The 13,071-nt window shown below is 42.5% G+C and overlaps 1 protein-coding gene across 1 annotated transcript in view; it reads left to right on the top strand.

The window, feature by feature from the left end:
* Nucleotides 1-9,420: 9,420 nt before the first annotated feature.
* hs1bp3 (HCLS1 binding protein 3) overlaps nt 9,421-13,071 on the top strand; it is a 7,999-nt gene continuing 4,348 nt past the window's right edge. Inside the window, exons 1-5 of the mRNA XM_041854921.2 lie at nt 9,421-9,908; nt 10,284-10,449; nt 10,781-10,988; nt 11,478-11,685; nt 11,874-11,995. Coding sequence (XP_041710855.2) covers nt 9,883-9,908; nt 10,284-10,449; nt 10,781-10,988; nt 11,478-11,685; nt 11,874-11,995 — 730 coding nt within the window. The 5' untranslated portion in view covers nt 9,421-9,882. The remainder of the gene's footprint in view (nt 9,909-10,283; nt 10,450-10,780; nt 10,989-11,477; nt 11,686-11,873; nt 11,996-13,071) is intronic.

The following is a 13,071-nucleotide window of genomic DNA, read 5'->3' as shown; positions in this document are numbered from 1 at the left end:
TGCCGATTGGAACCAAAAATCTCAAATTTGGACTCTAGACCAAAGGACAAATTTCCACCGGTCTAATGTCCATTGCTAGTGTTTCTTGGCCCAAGCAGGTCTCTTCTTATTGGTGTCCTTTAGTAGTGGTTTCTTTGCAGCAATTCGACCATGAAGGCCTGATTCACACAGTCCCCTCTGAACAGTTGATGTTGAGATGTGTCTGTTACTTGAACTCTGTGAAGCATTTATTTGGGCTGCAATTTCTGAGGCTGGTAACTCTAATGAACTTATCCTCTGCAGCAGAGGTAATTATGAGTCTTCCATTCCTGTGGCGGTCCTCATGAGAGCTACAGTGAGGGAAAAATGTATTTGATCCCCTGCTGATTTTGTACGTTTGCCCACTGACAAAGACATGATCAGTCTATAATTTTAATAGTAGGTTTATTTGAACAGTGAGAGACAGAATAACAACAACAAAATCCAGAAAAAAAACATGTCAAAAATATTATAAATGTATTTGCATTTTAATGAGGGAAATAAGTATTTGACCCCTCTGCAAAACATGACTTAGTACTTGGTGGCAAAACCCTTGTTGGCAATCACAGAGGTCAGACGTTTCTTGTAGTTGGCCACCAGGTTTGCACACATCTCAGGAGGGATTTTGTTCCACTCCTCTTTGCAGATCTTCTCCAAGTCATCAAGGTTTTGAGGCTGACGTTTGGCAACTCGAATCTTCAGCTCCCTCCACAGATGTTCTATGGGATTAAGGTCTGGAGACTGGCTAGGCCACTCCAGGACCTTAATGTGCTTCTTCTTGAGCCACTCCTTTGTTGCCTTGGCCGTGTGTTTTGGGTCATTGTCATGCTGGAATACCCATCCACGACCCATGTTCAATGCCCAGGCTGAGGGAAGGAGGTTCTCACCCAAGATTTGACGGTACATGGCCCCGTCCATCGTCCCTTTGATGCGGTGAAGTTGTCCTGTCCCCTTAGCAGAAAAACACCCCCAAAGCATAATGTTTCACCTCCATGTTTGACGGTGGGGATGGTGTTCTTGGGGTCATAGGCAGCATTCCTCCTCCTCCAAACACGGCGAGTTGAGTTGATGCCAAAGAGCTCGATTTTGGTCTCATCTGACCACAACACTTTCACCCAGTTCTCCTCTGAATCATTCAGATGTTCATTGGCAAACTTCAGACGGCCCTGTATATATGCTTTCTTGAGCAGGGGGACCTTGCTGGCACTGCAGGATTTCAGTCCTTCACGGCGTAGTGTGTTACCAATTGTTTTTTTGGTGACTATGGTCCCAGCTGCCTTGAGATCATTGACAAGATCCTCCCGTATAGTTCTGGGCTGATTCCTCACCGTTCTCATGATCATTGCAACTCCACGAGGTGAGATCTTGCATGGAGCCCCAGGCCGAGGGAGATTGACAGGTCTTTTGTGTTTCTTCCATTTGCGAATAATCGCACCAACTGTTGTCACCGTCTCACCAAGCAGCTTGGCGATGGTCTTGTAGCCCATTCCATTCTTGTGTAGGTCTACAATCTTGTCCCTGACATCCTTGGAGAGCTCTTTGGTCTTGGCCATGGTGGAGAGTTTGGAATCTGATTGATTGATTGTTTCTGTGGACAAGTGTCTTTTATACAGGTAACAAGCTGAGATTAGGAGCACTCCCTTTAAGAGTCTCAGCTCGTTACCTGATTGGCTGAAGCGCATTAAGAAGGAAAGAAATTCCACAAATTAACTTTTAAGAAGGCACACCTGTTAATTGAAATGCATTCCAGGTGACTACCTCATGAAGCTGGTTGAGACAATGCCAAGAGCGTGCAAAGCTGTCATCAAGCAAAGGGTGGCTATTTGAAGAATCTCAAATATAAAATATATTCTGATTTGTTTAAACTTTTTTGGCTACTACATGATTCCATATGTGTTATTTCATAGTTTTGATGTCTTCACTATTATTCTACAATGTAAAAATGGTATAGATAAAGAAAAACCCTTGAATGAGTAGGTGTGTCCAAACTTTTGACTGGTAGTGTATATATTTGAAAGATTTTGGAACTTGCAGAGATCTGATACAGGTCTGATAAACTTTCAGTTTAATATCTGTTTAACATTCCAGGAACCCAATCAGTATGACTTAATGATCTGATAACCTGTGCAACCCTACTGCAATATAGGCGGCCTGGAATATGACACTGACATGCTGCTTCTGCGGCTGTGTATGTAGCGTGCCTCATTGATTACAGTGGGGGTGTTTCAACTACAGCTGGTGGACATTAAAGAAACAGACATTCAACGCTTGAAGTATAGTTTTTGGCGGGAGCTGTGGGACCCATCAGACTCAACCTATTTTCTCTGCTTTTCTGCCGTAGTTTAAAACCTTATGCCAATCTACAACCTGTCAACAAAAATGTAAGGATTATGACCTTGGCAAAATAGTTTTTACCCAAACATAGGTTAAATGACACAAGATGTGACTTGAAATCAAACAGACGGATAACATTGTGTTTTTAAAAGCAAACACACCAGTTAATGGACAACCTAAGATGCAAAGTCTGACTAAAACTGACTATCCTACCGATCCTTGACTTTGGCGATGTCATTTACAAAATAGCCTCCAACACTCTACTCAGCAAATTGGATGTAGTCTATCACAGTGCCATCCGTTTTGTCACCAAAGCCCCATATACTACCCACCATTGTGACCTGTACGCTCTTGTTGGCTGGCCCTCACTAAATATTTGTCGCCAAACCCACTGGGTCCAGGTCATCTATATATCCCTTCTAGGCAAATCCCCGCCTTATCTTAGCTCATTGGTCACCATAGCAACACCCACCCGTAGTATGCGCTCCAGCAGGTATATCTCACTGGTCATCCCCAAAGCCAACACCTCCTTTGGCCGCCATTCCTTCCAGTTCTCTGCTGCCAATGACTGGAACAAATTGCAAAAATCTCTGAAGCTGGAGACTCTTATCTCCCTCACTAACTTTAAGCATCAGTCGTTAGAGCAGCTTACCGATCACTGTACCTGTACACAGCCCATCTGTAATTAGCCCACCCAACTACCTCATCTCCATATTGTTATTTACATTGTTATTTATTTTTGCTCATTTACACCCCAGTATCTCTATTTGCACATCATCTTCTGCACATCAATCACTCCAGTGTTAATACTAAATTGTAATTATTTTGCACTATGGCCTATTTATTGCCTTACCTCCATAACTTACTACATTTGCACACACTGTATATAGATTTTCTATTGTGTTATTGACTGTACATTTTGTTTATTCCATATGTAACTCTGTGTTGTTGTTGTTTTTATCGCACTGCTTTGCTTTATCTTGGCCAGGTCGCAGTTGTAAATGAGAACATGTTCTCAACTGGCTACTTATTTTCCACCATAATTTGCAAATAAATTCATTAAAAATCCTACAATGTGATTTTCTGGAGAAAAAAATTCTCAATTTGTCTGTCATAGTTGACGTGTACCTATGATGAAAATTACAGGCCTCTCTCATCTTTTTAAGTGGGAGAACTTGCACAATTGTTGGCTGACTAAATACTATTTTTCCCCACCGTATATATTTTTTGATTTTTCAATTAACCCCATAGTCAGATGTTGAGGCGAGCATGCTGATTGGTCATCATACATTTGTTTTCCTGGAGGGGTGAGACCTTTTACTGTTTGAATTTAGCTTAACCTTTGTGGCGAGAAAATATGTAAGTATGAAATTACCAGTTTTTTCAACAAGCAAAAGTTGCACTTTTACTGGCATGTACAGTAGGCTATGTCTTTGTTTTTTGGCTGCACCTAGTCTACCCACATCCCCAGTGTAAACCTGCCTTAAACAAGTAGCAAAGGGGTTTCCCAACAATCACTATGCCTAAATAAAAATTGGGTCACAAACTCGCTAAAGATAATAAAAAAGCTTTCTAAGCTTTTTCACACGGCAATGCACAGTAGCTTTAAAATGCTGATTGTATGGTGAGAGCACAATAGCCTAACGTTTAGTGACCCCTGATGTACTGTACATAATGAATTTATAGTTAACCTATTTGGGCTATAGCCAACTACAGCCTTCCAATATATGACACAGGGGAAGCAGGCAAGTAGTTGGAGTATCACTATCAAGACAGATGGTATAGGCTTTGAGATTAGGATTTCCTAAGCAAAACTGTTGCCATAGGGTCGATTCCACGGTAACAGAGTGATGCTTAGACTCATATTTTTCCCTTTAAAATGTATGCCAAACAAAAACCAATGATTGCAAAGTTAAACAAACCACACAACTCTATGCACAATGACTACTTTAAACAATTTCCTTTGAAAATGCACTGTTGTTCATTTTGCAATGTTGTTCATGTACATTCGTTTTTGTAAATGTTCAGTGGAAATTGTTAAAAGAAGTCCTTGTGGACAGTTGTATGATTTCTTTAACTTTGCAATCATTGTTTTTTGATTGACATACATTTTAAAGAGACTCAGCATCACTCTGTTACCGTGGAATTATAGTCAAGTCAACCTTATTCATTCTAAATTGAGGGGTGTAATTGATGAATGAGACCTGGAATTTAGATTTACTAAAAATGCAGAAACCAAAGGTATATATACTGAACAAAAATATAAATGCAACATTGATTTTACTGAATTACAGTTCATATAAGGAAATCAGTCAATTGAAATAAAATCCTTAGACCCTAATCCATGGATTTCACATGTTTGGGCAGGGGCGCAGCCATGGGTGGGCATAGGCCCACCCACTTGGGAGCCAGGCCCACCCACTGGGGAACCAGGCCCAGCCAATCTGAATGAGTTTTTCCCCACAAAAGGGCTTTATTACAGACAGAAATACTCCTCAGTTTCATCAGCTGTCCTGGTGGCTGGTCTGAGACTCTCCCGCAGGTGAAGAAGCTGGATGTGGAGGTCCTGGGCTGGCGTGGTTACACGTGGTGAGGCCAGTTGGACGTACTGCCAAATTCTCTAAAACAACGTTGGAGGAGGGTTATGGTAGAGAAATTAACATTAAATTCTCTGGCAACAGCTCTGGTGGATATTCCTGCAGTCAGCATGCCAATTGCACGCTCCCTCAAAACTTCAGACATCTGTGTCATTGTGTTGTGTGACTGAGAGAGGCTGATTATCAATCTGCACATCTCTTTATTTACAATGCTGGCTGCCATGGTTAACACAAACGCAGGACATTGAATGCTACCTGAATTGAAAAGTAACATAAGTAGGCCTACAGTATCACAGCGAGGTCAAACAGGTGTGTGTGTGTTAGTCAGATTATCCAGTTTCCACAACAACATGATTGATTAGTCTTTACCCCCAGTGCATGCTCACAACCCTCATCTTGTCTCTGTCTCCCCTTCCGGAGGGCCTGAGGCTCTTGGACTGCGACTGAGTACACCCTGGCCTGACACCTGGATGTGCCTGGCCCAATCCCACCTGGTCCCCATCTACCTGCCTGTTGCTGCCTCCAATGGTTATTTCTTCCCCTCAAGTCACTGACCCCTACACACCCAGAAACTTGGATTCCATTACTTACCATGACGTCTGCTTTGATATGGTCTGAATCTCTATTACAGCAAGTCAAATAAAGATTTGTGCAAACCGGAAGTGTGACTTCTTTCCCCAAAGATTTCCTAAGGCTGAGGTATTTTATCAGTTATTCCATACCAAGGCTAGATGAGGCTGAATGGCAACACCACACACACAACTGCAATACAATTAGTGAATCTCATTGGTACAGTGGGGGAAAAAAGTATTTAGTCAGCCAACAATTGTGCAAGTTCTCCCACTTAAAAAGATGAGAGAGGCCTGTAATTTTCATCATAGGTACACGTCAACTATGACAGACAAATTGAGATTTTTTTTTCTCCAGAAAATCACATTGTAGGATTTTTAATGAATTTATTTGCAAATTATGGTGGAAAATAAGTATTTGGTCACCTACAAACAAGCAAGATTTCTGGCTCTCACAGAACTGTAACTTCTTCTTTAAGAGGCTCCTCTGTCCTCCACTCGTTACCTGTATTAATGGCACCTGTTTGAACTTGTTATCAGTATAAAAGACACCTGTCCACAACCTCAAACAGTCACACTCCAAACTCCACTATGGCCAAGACCAAAGAGCTGTCAAAGGACACCAGAAACAAAATTGTAGACCTGCACCAGGCTGGGAAGACTGAATCTGCAATAGGTAAGCAGCTTGGTTTGAAGAAATCAACTGTGGGAGCAATTATTAGGAAATGGAAGACATACAAGACCACTGATAATCTCCCTTGATCTGGGGCTCCACGCAAGATCTCACCCCGTGGGGTCAAAATGATCACAAGAACAGTGAGCAAAAATCCCAGAACCACACAGGGGGACCTAGTGAATGACCTGCAGAGAGCTGGGACCAAAGTAACAAAGCCTACCATCAGTAACACACTACGCCGCCAGGGACTCAAATCCTGCAGTGCCAGACGTGTCCCCCTGCTTAAGCCAGTACATGTCCAGGCCCGTCTGAAGTTTGCTAGAGTGCATTTGGATGATGCAGAAGAGGATTGGGAGAATGTCATATGGTCAGATGAAACCAAAATATAACTTTTAGGTAAAAACTCAACTTGTTGTGTTTGGAGGACAAAGAATGCTGAGTTGCATCCAAAGAACACCATACCTACTGTGAAGCATGGGGGTGGAAACATCATGCTTTGGGGCTGTTTTTCTGCAAAGGGACCAGGACGACTGATCCGTATAAAGGAAAGAATGAATGGGGCCATGTATCGTGAGATTTTGAGTGAAAACCTCCTTCCATCAGCAAGGGCTTTGAAGATGAAACGTGGCTGGGTCTTTCAGCATGACAATGATCCCAAACACACCGCCCGGGCAACGAAGGAGTGGCTTCGTAAGAAGCATTTCAAGGTCCTGGAGTGGCCTAGCCAGTCTCCAGATCTCAACCCCATAGAAAATATTTGGAGGGAGTTGAAAGTCTGTGTTGCCCAGCGACAGCCCCAAAACATCACTGCTCTAGAGGAGATCTGCATGGAGGAATGGGCCAAAATACCAGCAACAGTGTGTGAAAACATTGTGAAGACTTACAGAAAACGTTTGACCTGTGTCATTGCCAACAAAGGGTATAACAAAGTATTGAGAAACTTTTGTTATTGACCAAATACTTATTTTCCACCATAATTTGCAAATAAATTCATTAAAAATCCTACAATGTGATTTTCTGGGAAAAAAATTCTCATTTTGTCTGTCATAGTTGACGTGTACCTATGATGAAAATTACAGGCCTCTCATCTTTTTAAGTGGGAGAACTTGCACAATTGGTGGCTGACTAAATACTTTTTTCCCCCACTGTATGTTGCTTTGGCAGACCATGTCAGCTACCTTAGAGGTTATATTCAAATAACACTGTTTTCTGAAAAATAAACATGACTTTTGTAGCTCAGCTGGTAGAGCACGGCGCTTGTAACGCCAAGGTAGTGGGTTCGATCCCCGGGACCACCCATACACAAAAATGTATGCACGCATGACTGTAAGTCGCTTTGGATAAAAGCGTCTGCTAAATGGCATATTATTATAACTACATAAATTATAGTCAGAGCCACTCCCCTTTGTTTGTTTAACTGGGGGAATGGGATGGAGAAATGGTTAACAATAGGCAGGGTGGGGCTCAATAGGCAGAATGTGTCCCAAAGCCTTATGGGCCCTGGTAAAAATGAGTGCACTATGTATACGGAATAGGGTGCCATTTGGAACACATTCCATCTGTAGATGAAGCCATCTGAAATCAGTGGCTGCATAACAATTGTCCATCTCTCTCCTCATGGATATCCAAGCATTGGCTAGGTGTAAGCATTGGCTTGAGCTACTTTACACCATTGTTAAATCCCTGAGATGAGAAGAAACATGCAAGTCCACACTTTGGGAGAAGGACAATGGATATGCAGCAATTGTTAATGGTCACACAGCTTTGAATCATTAGTAAAAAAAATGGCATAAAAGGGCAAATAATTGGTATTCCATAAAAGTTTTTGCAGTAGTAGGTAAGACAATGGATCCAGAGCTGTATAGGTTAATTATGGACTTTAAAGTAACAGGCAGGTAGAGGGGAGATTTGGCCAGGCACGTCCAGGTGTCAGGCCAGGGTGTCCTAAGTCGCGGTCCAAAAGCCTCAGGCCCTCCGGAAGGGGAGACAGAGAAAGAGAAAAGATGAGGGTTAGGGGGAGCATGGCTAACACCATAGTACACCACATGCACTAGGGGTAGAGAATAATCAATAGTGTTGCTGTGGACACTAGATAATCGGACTAACACAAACCTGTTTGACCTCGCTGTTTGACTTTCAGACTACTTATGTTACTTTTCTGAATCAATTCAGGTAGCCTTCAATGTCCTGCGTTTTTGTTAACCATGGCAGCCAGCATTGTAAATAAGAGATGTGCAGAAAGATAATTAGCCTCTGTGTCTCTGGATCCTTTCCCCTTAATGTATTTTTCACGTCAGCCAGGCCCATCTTTTTAAAGAAACACCATTTATTTCCATCTCTAGTTGAGTAAAATAAGTAGTTTTGTTCTGGTCACAAGATAATCCAGAACATTGCAATAAACAGCGCCACACTCAGGCAGAAAACGGAATGTTCTATTCTCAGCCAGGCCCATCTTTTTACATTTTCAAAGAAAACAATTAAATTATCTATATTTCAGCAAAATAAGCAGTTTTGTTGAGATTACAAGAAAATCCTAACAATTCAGGTAAAGAGCGCCACGGTCAGGCAGAAAATCGGATTGTTCTATCATACAGTGAGAACAATTAGTTTCCCTGGCTGATATGGCTGCTACTTAGAAATACTATAACAGTAAATTAATAGATGACATTCACTGCTCAAGCAGTCTCCAATATAATTGCATAGTTTACACAGACCCACCGCGGAGCTTTGACAAATACATCTCCGTCCGTCCATCTCCGTAGTCTGTTTTGTCAACGAACTCAATGTATTCCAAACACTGGTGGTAACCAAATTATCCCAATAATTTAGGTAGCCTAGTAAACGATGCCCCCTCTGGTATATATTCTATTGCGTACTCTATGGAACCTAGAGGGGTTGGGTTAAATGCGGCAGACACATTTCGGTTGAATGCATTCAGCTGTGAAACGGACTAGGTATCTCTCTTCCCTTCGTTGTTGTTTCCCTGTTTACTACTCAAATATATTTTACTTATTAAGTCAAAGACGAAATTAACTGCAATACACTGGTCTCAAAATATTAGCATAACTAGGCTACATAGAACCACGGCGGACCCATTGTAAATTGAGTTTTTTCTATATTAAAACTTGTCCCAGTGCAACATGCCTAGATCTGCCCACTGGGGCGTGGCTTATAAAGCGCTCTTTGAAATAAGCGCTGGTATGGGCGTATTCCAACGGATCGAGTACTCACCACACCGTGTGACCGATGGCAATAGTGTAGCAGGGCTGTAAGCAAGAGCCATAGAGGCAAAGAGGGATGGGCTATCAGCTGATCATAGCCAATGTAGATGATGAGTTAGTTAGCTAGCTATGCTGTCGAAACAAGCTAGTTTTTACTTGATTTGAGCTTGTTCTGCTACTGACATATGCCTCGGCTCTTACTGTCAAAGAGTCGATTTGCCTCCTTCCCAGACGACAAGCAACTGCAAAGTATTCTCAACTCACCGCCTGGCGCTCGTGCAGTGCAGAAGAAGTGCAGCTGCGCGCTTTTATTTTGAAAGCTAAAACCGGAAGTTCCTTTTTTCTGTGCTGGCAGCAAAAACAGTATCTAGTTCCCATCCCATGACTTGTATCAACAGTAGGGAATGGGGTGGTCTACTTGATTACGGCTATAAACAGAGTCTAGACAGGACAGCAATCTTAGCACAATGCCAGACGGACTTATTACAAGCAGGTAAGATGAAGAAAATTTCGTAGCTATCTTTCTTAGGATGTTTCGGTGTTGCCTGATAATAACACTTGTGAAACACATCCCCATCTTTGTTTACTTGTTTTAGCCAGTCCTTGTATTTCCCTGTACCAGCCCAGGGGTCCCTTTGACTTAGTTGCAACTATTCACCAAACTATTGTGCACATATTAATTCATACCAGCAAGTAGAGAAATAAAAGTTGTCATTGACATGTTTGCTGGATTCCTTTCTTGATGTTTACCGTTGGGACAGTGTGGAATGATGTTTATGCAAGATGTCACTCCACAGTTCTGTTCTTGTATGAATCTTGCACTTTGTGCAATTACTTTTGGTCAATGTCACAATGTTTTTCATCCCAGGCCGTTGCAGAATGAGGTGACAGGCATAGATCTGCAGGTGCCTCTTTACCAGGAGATCCGTGGTACCATGATGACAGGTCATGTGGAGTACCAGATCATTGTGGTGACTCGGCTGGCTGCCTTCAAATCCGCCAAGCACAAACCTGAAGACATTGTACAGCTGGTGGTAGGTAGTCATAGTCCCATGTAAGTTAGGTGGAAACATAAGTATTAGCATCCTGTCCTTATTCACCTCAAAGTCACCTCAAACTAACATTGAAAGTGATGGTGTAGTAGCTACTGCTTGGTTTGAAATTGTAGGAACACTTCACTGTAGTATTGAGTATGTACAGTATGCATTCCTAAACCCTTTATAACAGCTACATAATGCATAATCACATTAAGATTTTGAACAACAACAAAATATACAATTCTACCGGCTGGAATTTAACCCCAAAGCATTGCTATAAAGGCTACAGGTGTACCTAGACCCTGCATGTTTTACATGTGTTTTGCAGGTTTCAAAGAAATACAGTGAAATTGATGAGTTTTACTACAGACTCATGGGTCAGTATCCGAAGATCACCTTACCAGCCATGCCTCGCAAGGCCCTGTTTGTAGGCGAGGCAGACATCCGGGAGCGTAGGGTGGCCTTTGACGAACTGGTCAAGTTCATCTCCAAGAATTCCACACTTGCTACTTGCCCAGAGGTGTTGGAGCTCTTAGGTAATGTACCACAATCCACTACAGTAAATATTATTTTTTCTATACAGTTTTTAGACATTTTAATATGCTCTTTCCCACTCGTTCCAACTAAATATGGCACCATGCACTGTTGGCTGGTAAATGGCTGGATTTGCTTGTCTCTGACCGAAACTTGCACTTTCTAACTCATTCACCTACATTAATGCCACCCCTCCCAGCTTAATGACAACTACATAGGTCAGAAAACTTTCAACTTTGGGGAGTAGTACTAATACTACCGCACTGCACCAAACTGTGACGTTATTATTTGAACAATGAGGTTACTGTATATCAAGGCGGTCAGGAGTTCAAACTGACATGTATCTGCCTTGCTAGTTATTTAAGAAAGGTATGAATTATGAACCAACAGAAAAAAAAGCACAGTACTTCCCTGTAGTGTAGAAGTTGCCTTATTTAATCAATAATATATCATCATAAAGAATATTTGGCTCACAGTTCATATTTCTGCAGGGGCGAAGTCCACAATGGCAGATCTGAAAACTAGGAACGTTGCAGATTGGCAGGACCAGGATAAAGACGAAGGCTTTAATTTCTTTGAAAGGGATGAGATCCCTGCTGCTCCTGCGAGAGTAACCAAACATGTTCCACCAGTGAAGCCTAGTGAAGAGGAGGAACATGACGATGATGATGAGTACCTTGGACCTCTAGGCAATTTAAAGTAAGAACCTTGCTGAGGTTGTGGTCATCTTAGATGTTTTTCTCAATGGTTTTGGCGTCTTCTCAAATATCTGTATTCTGGATGAAGAGAATTTCATTTCAGGCTGTAAATCAACCAAATTTGAAAATTGGGATACTTTCTACAGGCACTGTATGGTATTTAACGCCATCTGTCACCCTTTCCCCCAGGTGCACGAGGCAGAAGAAGAAAACGCCTCCACAGGCTAAAGTGGCTACCCAACCTAAGTTATCTCTGTTTGATGAGGCTGAGGATATAGATGACGACTTGTTTCAACTTGCAGCCAAAGACAGTGAGTATAAATATTTAAATACAGATTCTGTGTTCCATTTATTGCTTCCATAGGAACTGCCATAATGTCATAAGCTGTCTACAAACAGTGTCATTCCAGACTGACATCCCAGACATTGATCCAAGATGGCATAGCAGTGCGGTCGTGTATTATGTTGTGTCCTCGTGTAAATAGCCTGTTTTTTTGTCTTTTTTGGTATATATTTCTCACTCTATCCTTAACTAAATATACTTTCCTGCAACCCGCCTCACCCAATGTGGAACGGATTCTATTATTTCTTCATACCTTTTATCAAGAACCCACAGCTGAAACTAGCCAGCTAACTCGCTACTTGCTATTAGCTATTAGCCACCGTTAGCGGTCTTCACCATTGTACGTGGCCTGCACTACCTACCAGCCAGCTCTAGCCTGGACAATTATCGATTTTCTGCCGGAATCACTGAATCACTGGACCTTAACACCGGATCATCACAACTAGCTAGCTGCAACCGAATGGATGTTGTTGTTGGCTAATCACCACTAATCACCACTTGTCCCAAAGCTAGCACCAGTTAGCCTTGAGCTAGCCTCGAGCCAGGCCCATCTCCCGGCTATCCACCTCTCTGTCAACCGGACGGGACCTCCTAGTGTCGACACGGAGCCCCGCCGATCCATCACGACTGGTCTGCCGACGTAATCGTCTGATGTGGTTTCAACAGGCTTCCCTTTGCGACGACCACGAAGATCCATCTGCTAGCACCGGCCCGCTAGCACGCACAATCAACAGCCGTGCCTCCTGCTCGCCTGTGCTGTAGCAGCTTACAAACTGCTCCCGGACTTACCTATTGCTGTTCACTGGACCTTATGATCACTCAGCTACACTTCTGATGCCCGCTGGACTGTTCCTTTACACTGTACCCCATCCTGTTTATCTGTTTAGCCTCAGCCCAAACTTTTATCGCAATTACCAGTTGTTGTCTTAGCCCTCTCGAATAACACCTGTGATTGTGTTATGCCTCTCTCCCATTTCAGTATGCCTAGCCTATTGCTGTTTGGGTTAGTTGTTATTGTACTATTTCACTGTAAAGCCCCCAGTC

The sequence above is a fragment of the Coregonus clupeaformis genome, chromosome 29 (assembly GCF_020615455.1).
Source record: "Coregonus clupeaformis isolate EN_2021a chromosome 29, ASM2061545v1, whole genome shotgun sequence".
Taxonomy (NCBI): Eukaryota; Metazoa; Chordata; class Actinopteri; order Salmoniformes; family Salmonidae; genus Coregonus; species Coregonus clupeaformis.
Note: the sequence above shows the minus strand (reverse complement) of the source record. Positions and strands in the feature narration are given on the sequence as shown.